This window comes from Thalassophryne amazonica, chromosome 19, assembly GCF_902500255.1.
Source record: "Thalassophryne amazonica chromosome 19, fThaAma1.1, whole genome shotgun sequence".
Classification (NCBI taxonomy): Eukaryota; Metazoa; Chordata; class Actinopteri; order Batrachoidiformes; family Batrachoididae; genus Thalassophryne; species Thalassophryne amazonica.
In genome coordinates, this window is record NC_047121.1 from 53,296,591 (window position 1) to 53,318,157 (window position 21,567).

The 21,567-nt window shown below is 39.3% G+C and overlaps 1 protein-coding gene across 1 annotated transcript; it reads left to right on the forward strand.

The window, feature by feature from the left end:
* The first annotated feature begins 2,486 nt into the window (after positions 1 to 2,486).
* cx35.4 (connexin 35.4) lies at positions 2,487 to 11,341 on the forward strand. Its single transcript, XM_034159759.1, has 2 exons — positions 2,487 to 2,628; positions 9,464 to 11,341. Exon 2 carries the CDS (start codon positions 9,532 to 9,534, stop codon positions 10,390 to 10,392), a length of 861 nt encoding a protein of 286 aa, XP_034015650.1. The 5' UTR covers positions 2,487 to 2,628; positions 9,464 to 9,531; the 3' UTR covers positions 10,393 to 11,341.
* Positions 11,342 to 21,567: the final 10,226 nt, after the last annotated feature.

A 21,567-nucleotide genomic window follows, 5' to 3' on the forward strand; every position in this document is an offset into this window, starting at 1 on the left:
ATGTTAATTTATGTTTATTTACTGCTATTTATGCCAAGTTTATTTTACTTAATAAAAACAAGTTTTTGATGGTTGAATTAAGTAAATTTTACATGACATGACTGTGTGTATATATATATATACGTATATATATATATATATATATATATATACGTATATATATACGTATATATATATATATATATATATATATATATATATATATATATATATATATATATATATATATATATATATATATATATATATTTCATCTGACTTTCTTCTGGTTTTGGTTTTTATGTGATTGTGTTGGCCTGTAAACTTCACAGACAGCAGACGTAATACTGAACAACAAAAAAACCCCACCTAAATATAAAACTTTTTTTTTTTTTTTAAGTCCTTTTATGATGTTTAAACAGAGTCCACTTGTTCTAAATTTGCATCGGCCTGCAAGAACTGACAGGTTCTGGCTCTGCTGCAGCTTTTTAAACAAGCTGATATTTGATATTCCTTCCAGCACATTGCAGAGTGACTTAACACAGTCTACAAACACGGTTCATGATGCACTGTTTCCTCAGCAGAAATGGATCTACATAAGGAACAGAAACTCTTGGGAAACAATCTGTAAAGCAGAAGAAGAATAAGAACAGAGGAGACAAAAGCCTCAGTTTATGTCCTGACAATGAGGATGAACTCCAGAGCGCCAAGAGTTCAGTTACTCGAGTTCCTCTTTGATTTGAAAAGGAGATGAGAAAAACTGAATAGGGCAGGCCTTTTTCCCCTGCATTTCTAGTCTTTTTATATATATATATATATATATATATACTCAACAAAAATATAAACGCAGCACTTTTGGTTTTGCTCCCATTTTGTATGAGATGAACTCAAAGATCTAAAACTTTTTCCACATACACAATATCACCATTTCCGTCAAATATTGTTCACAAACCAGTCTAAATCTGTGATAGTGAGCACTTCTCCTTTGCTGAGATAATCCATCCCACCTCACAGGTGTGCCATATCAAGATGCTGATTAGACACCATGATTAGTGCACAGGTGTGCCTTAGACTGTCCACAATAAAAGGCCACTCTGAAAGGTGCAGTTTTGTTTTATTGGGGGGGGATACCAGTCAGTATCTGGTGTGACCACCATTTGCCTCATGCAGTGCAACACATCTCCTTCGCATCATCCGTGAAGAGAACACCTCTCCAACGTGCCAAACGCCAGCGAATGTGAGCATTTGCCCACTCAAGTCGGTTACGATGACAAACTGGAGTCAGGTCGAGACCCCGATGAGGACGACGAGCATGCAGATGAGCTTCCCTGAGATGGTTTCTGACAGTTTGTGCAGAAATTCTTTGGTTATGCAAACCGATTGTTTCAGCAGCTGTCCGAGTGGCTGGTCTCAGACGATCTTGGAGGTGAACATGCTGGATGTGGAGGTCCTGGGCTGGTGTGGTTACACGTGGTCTGCGGTTGTGAGGCTGGTTGGATGTACTGCCAAATTCTCTGAAACGACTTTGGAGACGGCTTATGGTAGAGACATGAACATTCAATACACGAGCAACAGCTCTGGTTGACATTCCTGCTGTCAGCATGCCAACTGCACGCTCCCTCAAATCTTGTGACATCTGTGGCATTGTGCTGTGTGATAAAGCTGCACCTTTCAGAGTGGCCTTTTATTGTGGGCAGTCTAAGGCACACCTGTGCACTAATCATGGTGTCTAATCAGCATCTTGATATGGCACACCTGTGAGGTGGGATGGATTATCTCAGCAAAGGAGAAGTGCTCACTATCACAGATTTAGACTGGTTTGTGAACAATATTTGAGAGAAATGGTGATATTGTGTATGTGGAAAAAGATTTAGATCTTTGAGTTCATCTCATACAAAATGGGAGCAAAACCAATATATATATATATATGTTAATCAAAGTGTCAGAACCGACCCTCCACTCTGACTTCTTTGTCACTGAAGACAAATTTGGAAAAATATGACTGGGGAGGACGGAGATGTGTGCAACAACAAAAATGTGCTCACTTCAAGGTGTGTCTGCTTTTTACTTGTACCTGCTCAGAAACAAGTTGGTACAAGCAGACTGCGCCTGTTCCTGTAAATCTGAAAGCTACACACCAAAGTAATCTCCCTGAAACATTGCTATTATCATAAAAAAAAAAAAATAAAAAAAAAATCAGGCTCCATTTAGCTGTAAATAAATAAATAATCATTCTCCAGTAAAGTGTGTTGACCTCCCGAGTGCAGGATGGCAACTACAAGCAAAACGCTGATGATCTGGATCCACAAATGTGGATTCATGTGAACATTTCCAAATAAGATTTAAGAAAGTTTCCAGTGAAATGGTTTTGTGTGAGTGTGTGTGTGAGAGAGAGAGAGAGAGAGAGAGAGAGAGAGAGAGAGAGAGAGAGAGAGAGAGAGAGAGTGAGGTGTAGAGAGAGGGGGGGGGGGGGGGGGGTAGTCTGTCTTCTTTGGCCACACCCACCGCCACATTCCCACTGCGCTCTTCTACCTGTCCAGAAGACAATCTGTGCGTAAAAGGTCTAAAACGACTCCAAAGCGGCTAGAAAGCCACCGGAAACATTTACTCACTAGTTGTATTTGTAATAATGGACTGAGACGTCTTTTGGTAAGTAAAAAAAATCTTGAAGAAATTGGTCATTTAACGTCGTCAGGGATGTAGATTTTCCAAGCGTTTGGTGAAGTGTTTGGCCACATGGGAACACTTTGACCAGCAGCCTGTCGAAAGAGATGATTTATTATTATTATTATTATTATTATTGTTGTTGTTACCGGTAACCGAAGAGGAACCGCGTGCAAATAACCTCTGTTCGTCAAAGAGGCGAAAACTGTCTCAAATATGCGCAAATAACGCAGCCTGTGCGTAAAAGGCAGTTTTTGGAGAGAAAAACCGACCTCGATTCAGACCACAAATTGTAGCTTTTTGATAGAAGACACAGCAGACGGCACGTGACTTATAAGAGTTAAAATAAATATCACCGTAAGCGCCCTGCTGCTCCGTGGTCGACTCGGGGTGTGTTCCGCTTGTGGAGGATCATCTGTCGGTGCTCTCTGCTGGGGTTGATAATCTGTGGAAAAACAGTTAACATTTAATCTGATGTTCATCTTTTGCAGAGGAAATAGGGGAGGCCGGGGACATTTGTTACATGTTGTATGTCGATACATTTCACAAACAAGAAGCCCCATATTTCATGAGGAGACAAAGAAGAACACGAAAAAAAAGCCAATGCCACAGAAGTGCTGGCAACAATGTTGGCACGTATAATTCAAGTAAAAACAAGACTCACTAAGAAACACGTGTGACCAGTTAGCTATTTTAAGTGTGATTTATTTACTCATCTGAGGATTTAACTTATTAACAGTGATCATTTTGAGTTACTCCTGGTCAGTGGTGGGCACAGATAACCAAAAAATTAACTTCGATAACAGATAAGATAACTGAAAAGTTATCTTTGATAAAGATAAACCGATAAACCACCCAAAAATGTATCGGAAGTTACAGATAATCGATAACGGATAAATTCCAGTGTTGTCTCTGGTACATTTGCAATTACTAAGAAGCTGAAATTAATTTTTAACACAATCGCTTCTGAAAGCATCAAAAGCGACAAAAGACCCAAAGAATGAGCCAGCATGTTTGACTATGCTGCCCCCTGTAGAACACTGCACAGACAAATCCTGAGAGCACCCACAAAATCAGCTCTCTACTAATCATAATCATCATTTTTCTTTCAACATTCTGCCCCTGCTGGAAGCGCTTATTTATTACAGCACTCCCAGCACAGAGAAAGTTACAACACAATTACAACGTTCCGGTCAGGCGGAGGTCTTGAAAAATAAAGTCATACTAACTTATGGTTTTGTGAAAAATACTGATAGAATAACTCCATTAATGTCAATTCTGTCATTTGTACAAAGTTAAAATATAACATATATCTTTTAATGTTGAATAAGGCACTAATTCTGAGGTTTTGTAACAAACACAGACCGCAAAGCATTCTGGGTAAAAGTGCCTCTGCTAAACACTGATTGGTTCAGTCATTCATTATGCAAACCAACACGTTAATGTGTTGTGTGTCGTGTGTTGGTTTAAAGATAAATGTGCTTTTGTAAAATATTCCATTTTATTTGTAAAAACAGGCATTTTTATGGAGCCCTGGAAGTGTCATCGCAAAATGTTTTGCATGTGGAGAGAATGTGCGCATGTTTTATTAATGCCGCGCACACGTTTGATGATGTGTGCATGTTTTAAAACTTTTATGATGTTGTAAAACGTGCACTCAATATTAGTAAGTAAATTTATTTATATAGTGCCTTTCACAGACATAAGTCACAAAGCACTTCACAGGTTAAAATGCAATAATAAATAATGAAAACAGATAAAACAAAGGACAAGGTTAACAATTGGTCAGTTCTGAAAAGCCTTATCTTGACACATAAATGTTGGCTTTACACTGTGCGTGTTTTGGCCATTTTTCAGATCATTCGTGCGAGAATTTTTTGGACCGAGTTTCAGGTTAATCGTGCGTCCTGCATCGTGTAGTGGAGTAACAAGCTTTAACATCTCACGACCACCTCCTGCTGCTAAAAGCTAGAAGCATCCAACCGCAGAGCTGTCTTGTAATGTTTTTTTGTTGTTGTTGTTTTGTTTTTAAACTTAATTTGTAGAAAAAAAAAAAAAGCCAAAAAGTTGATTTGACCACCATCTGATATAATAACTGGGTTAAAATAAATAAAACACTGCCATCTACTGGTACCCACACGCTTAGTACTTCTTGGGGCGAATACTGCCATGAACACTACTGGCCAGTAGATGGCAGTAGCGGCCTTGAAAACTTGCCAAACAAAATTCCAGATAATCCGTGTCTGCTACATTTAACTTTTAAGATGCGTGGAATTTAACAAACACAAATACACTAACGTCTATAAACCCAGAGAATATAATCACGAGAGTTTTAGGCACTAGAGTTTAATGCTGTTATCCGTGGAGCCTGAACAGAGTGTCTGAAATGCATTTGTCCTGTCGTGAACGTCTGAGATTACCCTATGCTACCCATAATGCATTGCTGCCTGGCACAGCATGTGCTCACAAAACCTTAAAAATTAGCACATTACTTTAAAATGAAAACATATATTTGATATTTTCACTTTATAAAGCTTCAGACATGACAGTAATTTTAAATAACTTGTCCAAAATGAGTAGGTTAAAAGTTGAACCATAAGTTAAAATGTATGCCTCCGAATGACTTGGTGATATTGCGATTATATCAGTATTTTTGGTCTCCAGTTCTCCTTTGCTTACAGAGGATAGAACAACATACCTATTATGAAACTTTCAACAGGTAGGTCTCAACTGCTTTAATAGTTTTAAAAATGTTTTTCACTGTTCAGCTTAGTTTACTACGTTATCAGTCTAAAAGTTATTGGACGGCAATTCATTGGAAGATAATTAGTCCGATGATGGTTTTTAAATGTATCTAAAAAGATAATCCGATAATGAAAACATTATCTTCGATAATTATCTGTTATGGGATTATCGGAAGTGTGCCCACCACTGCTCCTGGTGTTTTTAAAGTCCTATTGCGCAGCCATGCGTCTTTTTGTGAGTTTTGATGTCATTTACAAGCACAAAAAAAAGACAATGAAATCTTAGTTTCTTTTGCTTTAGGTACTGTGACATAAAATAAGGATATACAGGCAGCACAGTGGCTTAGTGGTTAGCACTTTTGCCTCACAGCAAGAAGATCATGGCTCGATTCCCACCTGTGTCCTTTCTATGTGGAGTTTGCGTGTTCTCCCCGTGTTTGTGTGGGTTCCCTCCAGCTGCTCCGGCTTCCTCCCACATCCAAAGACACACAGGTTAGGTGGACTGGAAACTTTAAATTGTCTGCACAGGTGTGGGTGTGAATGTGTTTGTTTGTCTGTATGTGGCCCTGTGACAGACTGGCATCCTGTCCAGAGTGAACCCGCCTCACGCTGTGTGACTGCTGGGATAGGCTCCAGCCCCCTGTAACCAGCTTTGGATAAGTGGTTGAAGATGAGTGTGTGTGAGAGCATCTTTACCCTTTAGAAGTGGCAAAGTGGAGTATTGTAATTGGTCCTGTATATATCTGTTTTAACTTAAAAAAAAAAAAAAAAACCTGGATGGATTTTCACCAAACTTGGTGGGAATATTACTTGGGCCGATATCTCAAGATGACCGACTTTTGGAGAGAATCGGACTAACAAAAACATGGTGTGGACAATGCATTTTCTGCTGTATCTCCACAACCGATAGGCCTAGAGCGTTGATTTACAGTTTACATTAATAAGCAAAGTATCTGTGATTGATTGGTAAGATTAACTGTCGGACATGGACTTGTGCCAGTGTGCAGAGTGCACCAGCTTTGGGTCAAACCTCTAATGCCGGCTAACTAGTGTTACCTTCAACATTCGATTGTCACTAGTCTTGATTATCCAACCCGTCTTTTTACTCCACCAAAAAAACACGGCCTGGTTCTAAGGATGTTTATTGACTTTGAGGAGGCACTGACTGAGAGCCTGGTTTCTTAATCTGAACGTAAGAAGCTGATTGGCTGAGAGCTCCTATGTCTTCATAGCACTGGAGCTATCATATAAACAGATTGATATTGAAGGACAAAAATATTTTTGCCTTAGACAAAGCAAAACGTCTTCACCAAAACAAAAACACGAATGCTTACAGTGGTTCTTGCAGCTTTTGTTACACAACTGTAGTTCCTTGATTGAAGAGTGGCGTCAACTCAGAACACGACGTCATTTTGGGTCTAACTGCACTGAACTACTGAATGAAGCTTTTATGTTTTCAACATTTTTTAAAATCAATTAACCACATACAGCAACACATCCAGGTAAACTCTAAGAAATAAAACATTGAATTTAATTGATAACGTTAAGGTAACTTTTTCCACATAACAGTGTCAATTAAGTGCAAAACAGTATTGTAGTTGAAATTAATTAAATCAAATGAAAGATTGTTACTTCAATCCCTAAAATTAACAATTGCAAGCATATTGAAAATAATAGTATTCATTACATTTAAAACCCCCGTGTTTAATTTCTTAGAGTGTACAGGCGCTATCAAAATAAAAAAATAGTCAAGCTATCAAATTTACATAAATTTACAATTGATCATGATTTATTTAATAATTTTAAAGACTGATTTATGCTTCTGCAGCTCTGTAACTCCGTGTCATGCAATGACGTGTGTGACAGTTTTAAACTTCTCTGTCTCTGGATTATACTTTATTCTGGATTAATTTGACCCTCAGCAAAACTTTTCTTTCCACAATCATCACCTCCAAATCAATCAATCAATCAATCAATTTTATTTATATAGCGCCAAATCACAACAAACAGTTGCCCCAAGGCGCTTTATATTGTAAGGCAAGGCCATACAATAATTACGTAAAAACCCCAACGGTCAAAACAACCCCCTGTGAGCAAGCACTTGGCGACAGTGGGAAGGAAAAACTCCCTTTTAACAGGAAGAAACCTCCAGCAGAACCAGGCTCAGGGAGGGGCAGTCTTCTGCTGGGACTGGTTGGGGCTGAGGGAGAGAACCAGGAAAAAGATATGCTGTGGAGGGGAGCAGAGATCAATCACTAATGATTAAATGCAGAGTGGTGCATACAGAGCAAAAAGAGAAAGAAACACTCAGTGCATCATGGGAACCCCCCAGCAGTCTAAGTCTATAGCAGTATAACTAAGGGATGGTTCAGGGTCACCTGATCCAGCCCTAACTATAAGCTTTAGCAAAAAGGAAAGTTCTCTGTTCTCTCACGACGTCCTGGATCAATAGAGCCTGAAATGTGGAGGTTTTCAGCTTGAAACAGGCTGATGACGCCGCCTGAGAGCGCTGAGCGACGTCTCGCACTGTGGGAAGTCCTTAAAGCGACAGTGTCACCTCAAAATCTCTCATCAGCCGTTAAAATTTTCACTGAAAACCAGCTTAATTTTTCGAACCATGTCCACTTCGATGTGTCTCACAGGTTTAGAAAAAATTTTGATCAAACAAAGCGCCAGTCTCTCAGCAACTTCTCAGACAAAGGAATTCAGACGAGGGGCTGGACAACTCCTCCCACAAGGAGTGCTCACAGGTGAATGACGTCACCGACAGGCGTGGAAAAACTCACGCATGCGCACGAGGGTTCAAGCATGTCTGACGTAAAAACATATGAATGAAATCCATATAGTTTTTGAAAAAAATAAAAGGACCTATACTTTATGGACAGCCCTCGTAGTTAGCTAGCACAGGGTGCACTTTAAATTTACTTAGCAACTAGACAGCTACCGCAATCAGCTCTTAAATAGTTTTTGCGAGATTTGGGGCTAGAAAATAACCAGTCCAAACATGAATGTTACATTTATCTTTGGCAGAGAACTTTGTTAGCACTGAAGGCACCAAAATATGCGGAGTCTTGTACACTAACCAAAACTCTACTTTGATAGCTTGTAGTTGTACTGTTCATGCTAACATTCAAAATGGTAAAGTAAAAACTTTAAGGATGTGAAGTTTCCCTTATTAACTATTTAATGACTTTAATCTTTAAAACATTTATGGTCTCCTGTTGTAAGAGATGAGAAATAGGGTCAACTTTAGCTAGCAGCGGGTGTGCCTTAACTTTACTTAGCAACTAGACATCTACCGCAGTTAGCCCTGTAATAATTTTTGCAGGCTTGGGGGCTAGAAAACAACCAGTCTAATCATAAATGTGACATTTATCTTTGGCAGAGAACTTTGCTAGCACTGAAGACACCAAAACATGTAGACTAACCAAAACTCTACTTTGATAGCTTGTGGTTGTACTGTTCATTTTAATGCCATCATTCAAGGTGGTAAAGTGCAAACTATGTTGTCATTTTTTAACATGAAAAACACTGAAAAGCCTCTTACCTGAATACTGACCCACAGTCATGGAGTCTGGCATTCTGGCCAACAAAAAGAACAACAACTCACTCATCTTCAACCACTTAGTCCAATTAAGGGTCGCAGGGGGCTGGAGTCTATCCCAGCAGTCATAGGGCATGAGGCAGGGTACACCCTGGACAGGATGCCAGTCTGTCGCAGGGACACATAGAGACAAACAAACTCAGTCACACCCGCACACACACCTACGGACAATTTAAAGTTTCCAGTACACCTAACCTGCATGTCTTTGGATGTGGGAGGAAGCCGGAGCACCTGGGGGAAACCCACACAATTACGGGGAGAACAACTGTCAGGTTTAGAGCCTTTTAGGGAGAAAGATGCAACTGGTGTAACAACCACGTCCATGTCCCCCTTGTGGTTTAAAATGCCATTATTTTTTAATTAACCCTCTAAGAAAAGTGGGACACTAAAAACATTGACATACACAGACAGAGCCTGATATTAAGCAGACAGTGAAAGTGCCTTCAAACGTTTTTCATTCTGCCATTTCCAGGTTGCCAGATAAACGTCAAACACCAGGAGAAGGATTCCAGAAGAGACATTTGACAGCCCACCAAGGAAATGGACTGGAAGACATTCCAAGCCCTCCTCAGTGGGGTGAACAAGTATTCCACAGCGTTCGGTCGGGTATGGCTGTCAGTGGTGTTTGTGTTCAGGGTGATGGTGTACGTGGTGGCGGCGGAGCGAGTGTGGGGTGATGAACAGAAGGACTTTGACTGCAATACAAAGCAGCCTGGCTGTGCAAATGTCTGCTACGACTACTACTTCCCCATCTCCCACATCCGCCTGTGGGCGCTGCAGCTCATCTTCGTCACCTGCCCATCCTTCATGGTGGTCATGCATGTGGCGTATCGTGACGACCGTGAACGCAAGTACAGAGCCAAGTATGGCAAGGAAGCCAAGTTGTACAACAACACGGGCAAGAAACACGGAGGTTTGTGGTGGACCTACCTGTTGAGCCTCTTTGTCAAAACAGCTATCGAGGTTTCCTTCCTTTACATCCTGCACCGCGTCTACGACAGCTTCTACCTGCCCCGGCTGGTGAAGTGTGACGTGTCACCTTGCCCCAACTTGGTGGACTGCTACATCGGCCACCCCACAGAGAAGAAGGTCTTCACCTACTTCATGGTTGGAGCCTCAGCCCTGTGCGTTGTCCTGAACATTTGTGAGATCATCTATCTCATCTCCAAACGCATTGTTCGATGTGCAAACAAGAGCAAAAGGCGTAATGCCAACATGCGCATATATGTTGAGGACTTCGAAGACGAGCTCTTCGGAAATGGGGATCTGACTATGGGGCAGCTGGACCCGAAGGAAAAGCCACCATCTTTCAACTCCGCACAAAAGTTTCCATTAAAGCCGTCCCCGCTCAAACTTGAGGAAAAGATACGGGCATCAGCTCCGAACCTGTCAAGTACTTGATTATAAAAGCGGACACCAGGATGAAGATTGAGAGATCTGCTGTGTCTGGGATAGAACTTAAACAACAAACTTCATAAAAGACAAATCTACAGACCTACGGAGTCAAATACTGGAAACTGTGTGTATTTGTCTTGTAGGCCCCTATGATCACACCTTATCCTAAGACTCTTCTTGAGGCCATGAACTTTGATTTCTAAGTCATGTCCGCAATATTTACAAGTCAGCCGGACAGGGATTGATTTGTCAGTAACGTGTGGATTATTTTTTAATATAATAAAAAGTTTGTTGCTTTTTAAGCTCAGCCCCGTTATCAGAACATTCCAGTTTCTCATAGCACGGGAGGGGAACATAGTGAAACACTGAAAACAAGTAGGCAGGTACTGAGGACACACCTGGCAGAGGTAGTCACCCTCCATCATGCTCACTATTGCGCACTATTGTTTCTCACCAAGGATCAAACGCACATTTCATTGATCTCTTATTAAATGTAAATTTAAACCTTATCATCACAATGCTGGTTCTTGGTTTATTAACAGGGTCAAAATTATTATGCACTGGATGTGCCAAAGCGGGTAGGATTATGGGTGATTAACACTTGAAGGTGCTGGTGGACCAAACGACAGAGATGTTGGAGCTCAGCTCGTCTGAATCGTTTCACATAAGTTGACTGTCAGTAGACGATAAAACGTGTTGTTCTGTTACACAAACAGCACAAATGGAGATCGTCCACCTTATAACATCATTAAAATAGTGTAGAACACCTTTGTTGTTCAGACACTTAGGCGTATTAAGATTTAATCACTTAATAATACAGTAGGGTGGTCCACAAAAATGGTCAAAATTTTTTTTTCCAAAAACTTCAAGTCTCACCCTCTACATTTGTTGTACCTAACATAAAAACACATCATGTACAATTTCATAAAACTAATAATTTTTACTGGTAGCACACAGCCCTTAAAGATTTTGCTGGCAATAACTGTCATATAGTATGGTCATTTCCAGATATTTCCAAATTATTTCTGTCAGTTTAATATTGATATGTCAGGACAGAAATTATGGCAATACACTGGAAAATCAAATCTTTTCATATCCCATAAAATAGTTAACACTAAAACATGAATTGTGAGATGCAATTCTTCTCGTACATGTACATCACCAAAGATCTGAAAGAAAAGAAGCTGTGAATTGAAGCAAAATTTTCAGCTTGTAGCCTAAAATAACATTTTTGAAAGTATGTTGTTTGTGAGAAATATTTAAACCCAGGTATAGTTTTAAATTGAATATAAAATTATACTTTAGTTACACTCAGGTGGTTAACTTCTATCCTCTTTATAAGTGATGTGATTAGATACTGGATAATGGATAACCTATTGCACGGGCACTCGGGCAGCGATAATTGATATATTTACAACCTTCAGCTATGATGTGCTACCTCTAAATATTAATGTATGACAAAAATATTTGGCAGGCTTTCTTTTTTCCCAAAGCATCATAAAATGAAGGGGTGAGAGTAATGAATTTCCAACTTTTATTTTTTTGAACCACCCTATAATACAGTCTGTATACTGTATTTTCCAGAGTATAAGTCATGGTATTTGTTTTTTTTTACTTGTGTGGGAGGTCCTGCGACTTATATTCCAACAAATCATGCGTTCATTATTATTAATAATAATTATTATTTATACAGGGCTTTCCCAGGAATCAAATCACAAGACAAAATAAACTTTAATATTAAAAGTATGTCACAACGCACAAAAATCTCAAATTAAAGGTGAGATTTATACTCCAAAAACACGACCTATCATTTTTTTTCCTAGCAGTTCTGCAAAAGGTGTACACTCCTGCGATTGTCTTCATCTCTGCTTAAAAATGCATTTATGAATTTTAGCAAGATATGTTAACACTATTTTAACAGATCTGCTCAAATCTGGCATGTAGACTGGGACGATGTCTGGGAGCCAAACCTCATTAAGGCTCCATTTATGTACGGAAATCTGTGCCTATGGTGAAAACATCACTGCCCGAATACGTCCTTATGTTTTTTACGTTGGCACTGATGGTATGGCACTGCAGACATCAAACACGGTGACAGTCAAGGAAGTCATAATATTTCTACTGTAAGAGATAAAAGCACAGACCGCGGTCTGTGCCGCCAAATATTTGCCATAGTTAATGACCTTCTTTGTTTCCTATTGTGTTAGGATTACATCTTGCGTGAACTTTGCCCCCCCCAATCATTACCAATAGTATTGCTCAGTTTTGCTCATCTGTAAACTTTTAGGAAACAGACACAAATATGGATAAAATGTAGAGAGTGCAGAAAGAAGGCTCAGCCTGGAGCCATGTCAGTTTTTAATGATCATAAATGAGCCTTAATTTACTTGTGTGGCCATTTAAAAGTCTTTACCTGATACTTTGAAATGTGGCGTCGCTGTGCTCCCTTAGATTTGTATATTTTAAAAGCTTTTATGAAACTGGTTTAATCCATAATCCAGTTAAATCCTCCAGTGATGACAGTAAGACTCTTCACCCGACAAAAGTGGAATCCTTCTTGGACTGTTGAAAGATGTACTACATATTCTCAAGCCCACTAGGGGCCGCTGCAGACAGGTTTGGAGAAACACATCAAAAATTATCTTCGGGCTTTCATCTGACTGTCACTACCTTAAAGTGTTACACAACCCTAAGATTACATTAAAGTACTGAACTCATACACTGGATTGGTGTAGTTCAGGATGTTGTGGGTCAAGTATCTGCCAGATGTGACAGGGCCACTTTTTACGGTCACCGTCCTCTTGTGCTTCTTTATTTTTTTTATCTTTTTTCAGTGTCACTTGGACCCCCTTTGCACAATATTTATTTTATATATATGTATCTTTTGTATGAGCATTTAGTTATACTTGAGTGATAGCAAAGATATGCCAACAGTGATTTCAGTTACAGCCTCATGTGGCCATCGAAAAGATAATCTTCAATACTGAAAGCTAGCTTTTTGGGGGGGGGGGGGGCTGAGTTCAGGTATCCAGAAAGAGTTTCTGTGTGGCGCAGTTTCTGTTAAATGAATGACCTTAGAGTTATCCTCTAATGTGATAAGTAGAAGAAAGCAGACACACAGAGCATTGATCAGCGGTATATTTCTGTGTGTGTGAGGCCGCTGGGGGCATGCTGGGTCTCTTCATGCTGCACAGCCACACTGTACATAGACTGCCTGTGTTTGGACACGCTTGTACACAGCCTCTCCTCATCCTGCATAATTGTTGATTTAAATAAGGCCAGAGGAATGCTGCTGTTTAATTCTGGTGGCAGAGCTGGAACAACACAAGCAGCAGCAGAGAAGGAGACGCAGAGAAGTGTGGAAAAAAAACAGACACCACTTTTTGGGTCACAGTGGAATTATCAGGTTGAAAAGTATTTTCTGCACAGAGCATTTGAATACTGTTTTTTTATATATACACTGTAAATATATTATATATATAAACTTATATATATTGAATGTCGTGTGTGTGTGTGTGATTCCATTTCGTCTTTGAATGGAAAGAAACCTGAAATCCATGATGCTTGTGGAATATGCAGAAGCTTCTTTCAGATTCTTTACTATAATCACCCGAGTAAACAATTTAATGACGCCACACTTGGACCATCTACTGTTCCAATGTATTATTAGCACCACGAGGAAGAAGGAACACCACCAAAGAAACGAGTACTGCAGGAAAATGACAAGAATTTTTCAACTTTTTAAAAGTACTTCCAGTCTAATTTTAACATTTAGCACTTTTAGAAAATAAGACTGGGAGCAGCTATAGAGTCATCCAGGGTCTAATTTAGCCAAAAATATTATAAACCTGAAATTATTTCATGGAAGACGACACTGAAGAATGGATCATTTTCTGCATCAAAATGTATTTGTGTCAATAATGCGAGCAAAGTATGTCAAGATGTACAATTCTGAGTGAAAGACTAATAATAATAAAAAAAACTCCTGTTTTCTAGTGTTCAACAAAATAATTTACATGTGATTCATCAGTAAAATATGAGTTCTACCTCATATAACCATAAATGGTGAATTCTGTGTGTAATCCTGTAATGAGATTAAAAAGTATGTCAAGATGTACAATTCTGAGTGAAAGACTAATAATAATAATAAAAAAAAGTCCTGTTTTCCGATGTTCAACAAAGTAATTTACATGTGGTTCATCAGTAAAATATGAGTTCTACCTCATATAACCATAAATGGTGAATTCTGTGTGTAATCCTGTAATGAGATTAAAAAGTATGTCAAGATGTACAATTCTGAGGGAAAGACTAATAATAAAAAAAGGTCCTATTTTACAATGTTCAACAAAATTAATTTATTAATTTATTTTATACTGTAGCTGTATTTTTATTGCTGCATCTTGGCCAGGGCTCCCTTGAAAAAGAGGTTTTTAATCTCAATGGGACTTCCCTGGTAAAATAAAGGTTAAATGAAATGAAAAAAATAATTTACTATAGATACACAGGTATCTTCCATAAAGCCCTGCTACTATACAGGACTGGCACCCTGTCTAGGGTGAACCCCTCCTCATGCCCTGTGACTGCTGGGATGGGCTCCAGCCCCCCGTGACCCTTAACTGGCGTAAGCCGGTATGGATGGATGGATCGTCTATAAAGTATAATAGGTTCTACCTCTAGCAACCATACCTGGTGAATTCTTTTGAGTAATCCTGTAATGAGACTAAAACAACAAAAAAAACAACAACTTGGACTTCCTTAATATTACAGTATCTGAACCGACATTTGTAATCTCCTACTTTACACACACTAACCATCACAGTTTGTTGTTTCCTACCAGACAATTAGCTTTCAAAATTTGTTGTGAATCATGATGACGCACAGCTTTCCTGATGCATTCAGGATTTTCCAGACTTTCCGTCTTGTGGATGTTTGTAAAGCGATGACGTACCAGAAGAATCTCAGAGTGCCTGTTAGACATGTTGGTCTGGTTTCTTCAAGGTGCGGCAAACAAGGTTTTGTTTATTCTCAATGATTTCTTCAGAAAAATAATGTGATTTGAAGCTTTTCTCTCACACTTCAGCACCTTATAGACTCAAAACTGGCTCACAGCTTTATTTTGATGGAAAAATCTAATCTAGACAGGCCCAGGGCTGTAGGGCTGTAACTACTAGATAGTCCATTGCTGACTTATCTGTAGGATAGTTTTTAGACGAATGAATGAAGTACATAAGAAAATAATGTGTCAAATTTAAATGTTTTGTCCAACCAACAGCACAAAACTTAATTTACTATTTTAGAAAACAGATGAAAATGCCAAATTCTGACATTTGAGAAACTGGAATCTGAGAAAACTGTATGTTTCCTTAAATACTGACTTACAAGTACTCGTAAAGCAGAGCTAGGCTCTGGTAACTATCTGACCTAGGCTTTGGAAATGAAAGGAACTGACACTGGTCTCCCTAGGAAGGTCTTCCAGGCACAATCAACTGGGAAGAGGTCCGGGGAAGAACCAGGACACACTGGAGGGATTATATTTTCCAGCTGGCCTGGGAATGCCTCAGGATCCCAGGAGAGAAGTGTGGGATGAGCTGCTTGGTCTGCTGCCACCATAGCCTGGACAGATAAGTGGTAGAAAATGAATAAATGAATGACACCCAAACTCATTTCAAGCTATATACAACTTAAAACCACACCTGCTCCTAATTTCTGTCATGTATGTCAGGGGTCACCAGCCCTGCTTCTGCAAGTCACCTATCCTGCAAATATCCAACTCTCCTTCCCAGTCACTGCGTGCTGGGAAGCACCAGAGATATCCAACAGGTGGCAGCATTTAGCAGCTCTACTTTACAGAAGCAAAACTTTTTTTTTAAGACTGATCTGACTCATCTAAGGTTTATCAGCATTGGATAAATTTGTTTGCATTTATCACTGATGTTTGCATTTATAATTTTTTGAGTTACTGTGTTAAATTTGGGGTGGAGAGACTCACTTATGTATTCATTCATTCAGTCACTGTGTTTTACAGAGCAAATGAATATAGGCTTTTCAAAACACAGAATAAATGACTTCATCACAAAATTGTTTTTTTTTTTCCCCTCAGTTGCTTAACTGAATAATTATTTCAGCTCTGATTGTTTTATTTTAACAGTATTTAGGGTGGAGAAAATCCCCCGTATATCCAAGCCCCATCATTCACCATTTAAAAGACAGAGTGGAAATAATCAATCGTGACCAGGATATTTTTTCTAAATTTCAGAATTAAAAAAGAAAAAAGTGTGTTTTTATTTTTAAAACACAGAAACCCTACTCTACTATGTACACATATTAATTTTAACAGCAGGGGGTTGTTGTTGCACAAACGTGAGCACAAACTGCTAAAAATACAGTAAGAAATATAAGCACGCAAAACCTAGAGTTCCTTTAACCCACTACTTAAATTTTGGCTACATACCAACGCTGATTACACTTTCTTTTCGTGTTGACCACATGTTGAGTCGGATCAAATTCCCACCATTTTTAAGGTATTTTTCTGACTATAAGTCATTAAGTTGTTTTGCTGATCCTATGGCTTATATTTCAAAGCAACTTATATGTTAAAAATACAGCACATTATCGTCTACAGCCATAAGATGGCACTGTCTATATGTGTGACAAGCTGCTCCTGTTTCCTGACCTGAATAGACTAGAAGGTGGTGGTAATGCAAGATTAAACTGGATGCTAACCACCGTAAAACAAGAAGCAGCAGCAGCTCTAAATGAGGAGGATGTGGTGGGTGTTAGAGAATGATAAAATTAATAAATCATGCTCTCAAACTGAAAGACTGCATTCTTGCATAAAGACGGAATAACCTTTACACACTTTTGAATAAAGAGTGAATAATTTTCATACTACTAGGCACTTTACTTGTTTGCACTTTTATTTACACTTAGCGAGGTAACTGTGCACACACTTAGCTCTGCTTTGATTTTTTTTTTTCAGCAGTGATAACAAGCAGTTTACGTTTGACTTGTTTGTCTGTCATACAATAACTTTAATTAGACTGTTGGCTTCTGCTCACTATAGTGGTGTTTGTGTTCTAAATACAAAATGCACTGATTAAATTCATTTAGTTTTTTCCTGTATGAAGGGGTAGCACTGCTTCAAAAACATGCAACTCTGAGACAGATGTGACTTGACATGTTTTTTCCTTTTTATGACACATTTTTGGACACATACGACTAATGCGTCAATGCAGAATATCCTCTTGAAAGTACGTTATTTCTGGTCACGTCCAATAACCTCCGGAAGCCTTTTGAGTTGAGTCTGTATTTAATTCATGATGAATCCGACTTTTACTGGTCTAGTTTTGGATTGGGTCCCAAATGCAGACCTCTAATTTCAATATGCAAAATACAGCACAATAAGGCTCACTAGAAAGATCCTGATACTCAGTCTGAAATACTTTGAAATGTGGAGTTACATTGAGTACATATATTTTAAGGATATGATTCCTTCATTATGTTCTCTAATGCCATATACCAACACAGTGCAGAGTAGCTACCTAAACTCTGTAAGTGAGATAGAGTATCTCATCAATAGTTTTACATCCTCATTGAAGACAACTTTGGATGCTGTAGCTCCTCTGAAAAAGAGCGCTTTAAATCAGAAGTGCCTGACTCTGTGGTATAACTCTCAAACTCGCAGCTTAAAGCAGATAACCCGTAAGTTGGAGAGGAAATGGCGTCTCACTAATTTAGAAGATCTTCACTTAGCCTGGAAAAAGAGTCTGTTGCTTTATAAAAAAGCCCTCCGTAAAGCTAGGACATTTTACTACTCATCACTAATTGAAGAAAATAAGAACAACCCCAGGTTTCTTTTCAGCACTGTAGCCAGGCTGACAAAGAGTCAGAGCTCTATTGAGCCGAGTATTCCTTTAACTTTAACTAGTAATGACTTCATGACTTTCTTTGCTAATAAAATTTTAACTATTAGAGAAAAAATTACTCATAACCATCCCAAAGACGTATCGTTATCTTTGGCTGCTTTCAGTGATGCCGGTATTTGGTTAGACTCTTTCTCTCCGATTGTTCTGAGTTATTTTCATTAGTTACTTCCTCCAAACCATCAACATGTCTAATAGACCCCATTCCTACCAGGCTGCTCAAGGAAGCCCTACCATTAATTAATGCTTCGATCTTAAATATGATCAAGCTATCTTTATTAGTTGGCTATGTACCACAGGCTTTTAAGGTGGCAGTAATTAAACCATTACTTAAAAAGCCATCACTTGACCCAGCTATCTTAGCTAATTATAGGCCAATCTCCAACCTTCCTTTTCTCTCAAAATTCTTGATAGGGTAGTTGTAAAACAGCTAACTGATCATCTGCAGAGGAATGGCCTATTTGAAGAGTTTCAGTCAGGTTTTAGAATTCATCATAGTACAGAAACAGCATTAGTGAAGGTTACAAATGATCTTCTTATGGCCTCAGACAGTGGACTCATCTCTGTGCTTGTTCTGTTAGACCTCAGTGCTGCTTTTGATACTGTTGACCATAAAATTTTATTACAGACATTAGAGCATGCCATAGGTATTAAAGGCACTGCGCTGCGGTGGTTTGAATCATATTTATCTAATAGATTACAATTTGTTCATGTAAATGGGGAATCTTCTTCACAGACTAAGGTTAATTATGGAGTTCCACAAGGTTCTGTGGTAGGACCAATTTTATTCACTTTATACATGTTTCCCTTAGGCAGTATTATTAGACAGCATTGCTTAAATTTTCATTGTTACGCAGATGATACCCAGTTTTATCTATCCATGAAGCCAGAGGACACACACCAATTAGCTAAACTACAGGATTGTCTTACAGACATAAAGACATGGATGACCTCTAATTTCCTGCTTTTAAACTCAGATAAAACTGAAGTTATTGTACATGGCCCCACAAATCTTAGAAACATGGTGTCTAACCAGATCCTTACTCTGGATGGCATTACCCTGACCTCTAGTAATACTGTGAGAAATCTTGGAGTCATTTTTGATCAGGATATGTCATTCAATACGCATATTAAACAAATATGTAGGACTGCTTTTTTGCATTTGCGCAATATCTGTAAAATTAGAAAGGTCTTGTCTCAGAGCGATGCCGAAAAACTAATTCATGCATTTATTTCCTCTAGGCTGGACTATTGTAATTCATTATTATCAGGTTGTCCTAAAAGTTCCCTGAAAAGCCTTCAGTTAATTCAAAATGCTGCAGCTAGAGTGCTAACAGGGACTAGAAGGAGACAGCATATCTCACCCATATTGGCCTCTCTTCATTGGCTTCCTGTTAATTCTAGAATAGAATTTAAAATTCTTCTTCTTACTTATAAGGTTTTGAATAATCAGGTCCCATCTTATCTTAGGGACCTCATAGTACCATATCACCCCAAAAGAGCGCTTCGCTCTCAGACTGAAGGCTTACTTGTAGTTCCTAGGGTTTGTAAGAGTAGAATGGGAGGCAGAGCCTTCAGCTTTCAGGCTCCTCTCCTGTGGAACCAGCTCCCAATTCAGATCAGGGAGACAGACACCCTCTCTACTTTTAAGATTAGGCTTAAAATGTTCCTTTTTGCTAAAGCTTATAGTTAGGGCTGGATCAGGTGACCCTGAACCATCCCTTAGTTATGCTGCTATAGACTTAGACTGCTGGGGGGTTCCCATGATGCACTGTTTCTTTCTCTTTTTGCTCTGTATGCACCACTCTGCATTTAATCATTAGTGATTGATCTCTGCTCCAGTCCACAGCATGTCTTTTTCCTGGTTCTCTCCCTCAGCCCCAACCAGTCCCAGCAGAAGACTGCCCCTCCCTGAGCCTGGTTCTGTTGGAGGTTTCTTCCTGTTAAAAGGGAGTTTTTCCTTCCCACTGTTGCCAAGTGCTTGCTCACAGGGGGTCGTTTTGACCATTGGGGTTTTTCCGTAATTATTGTATGGCCTTGCCTTACAATATAAGGTGCCTTGGGGCAACTGTTTGTTGTGATTTGGCGCTATATAAAAATCAATTTTATTTATATAGCGCCAAATCACAACAAACAGTTGCCCCAAGGCGCTTTATATTGTAAGGCAAGGCCATACAATAATTATGTAAAACCCCAACGGTCAAAACGACCCCCTGTGAGCAAGCACTTGGCTACAGTGGGAAGGAAAAACTCCCTTTTAACAGGAAGAAACCTCCAGCAGAACCAGGCTCAGGGAGGGGCAGTCTTCTGCTGGGACTGGTTGGGGCTGAGGGAGAGAACCAGGAAAAAGACATGCTGTGGAGGGGAGCAGAGATCGATCACTAATGATTAAATGCAGAGTGGTGCATACAGAGCAAAAAGAGAAAGAAACAGTGCATCATGGGAACCCCCCAGCAGTCTACGTCTATAGCAGCATAACTAAGGGATGGTTCAGGGTCACCTGATCCAGCCCTAACTATAAGCTTTAGCAAAAAGGAAAGTTTTAAGCCTAATCTTAAAAGTAGAGAGGGTGTCTGTCTCCCTGATCTGAATTGGGAGCTGGTTCCACAGGAGAGGAGCCTGAAAGCTGAAGGCTCTGCCTCCCATTCTACTCTTACAAACCCTAGGAACTACAAGTAAGCCTGCAGTCTGAGAGCGAAGCGCTCTATTGGGGTGATATGGTACTACGAGGTCCCTAAGATAAGATGGGACCTGATTATTCAAAACCTTATAAGTAAGAAGAAGAATTTTAAATTCTATTCTAGAATTAACAGGAAGCCAATGAAGAGAGGCCAATATGGGTGAGATATGCTCTCTCCTTCTAGTCCCCGTCAGTACTCTAGCTGCAGCATTTTGAATTAACTGAAGGCTTTTTAGGGAACTTTTAGGACAACCTGATAATAATGAATTACAATAGTCCAGCCTAGAGGAAATAAATGCATGAATTAGTTTTTCAGCATCACTCTGAGACAAGACCTTTCTGATTTTAGAGATATTGCGTAAATGCAAAAAAGCAGTCCTACATATTTGTTTAATATGCGCTTTGAATGACATATCCTGATCAAAAATGACTCCAAGATTTCTCACAGTATTACTAGAGGTCAGGGTAATGCCATCCAGAGTAAGGATCTGGTTAGACACCATGTTTCTAAGATTTGTGGGGCCAAGTACAATAACTTCAGTTTTATCTGAGTTTAAAAGCAGGAAATTAGAGGTCATC

Coding starts and splice junctions, on each gene's coding strand:
- cx35.4 (XM_034159759.1), top strand. CDS start 9,532: ATGGACTGGAAGACATTCCAAGCCCTCCTCAGTGGGGTGAACAAGTAT.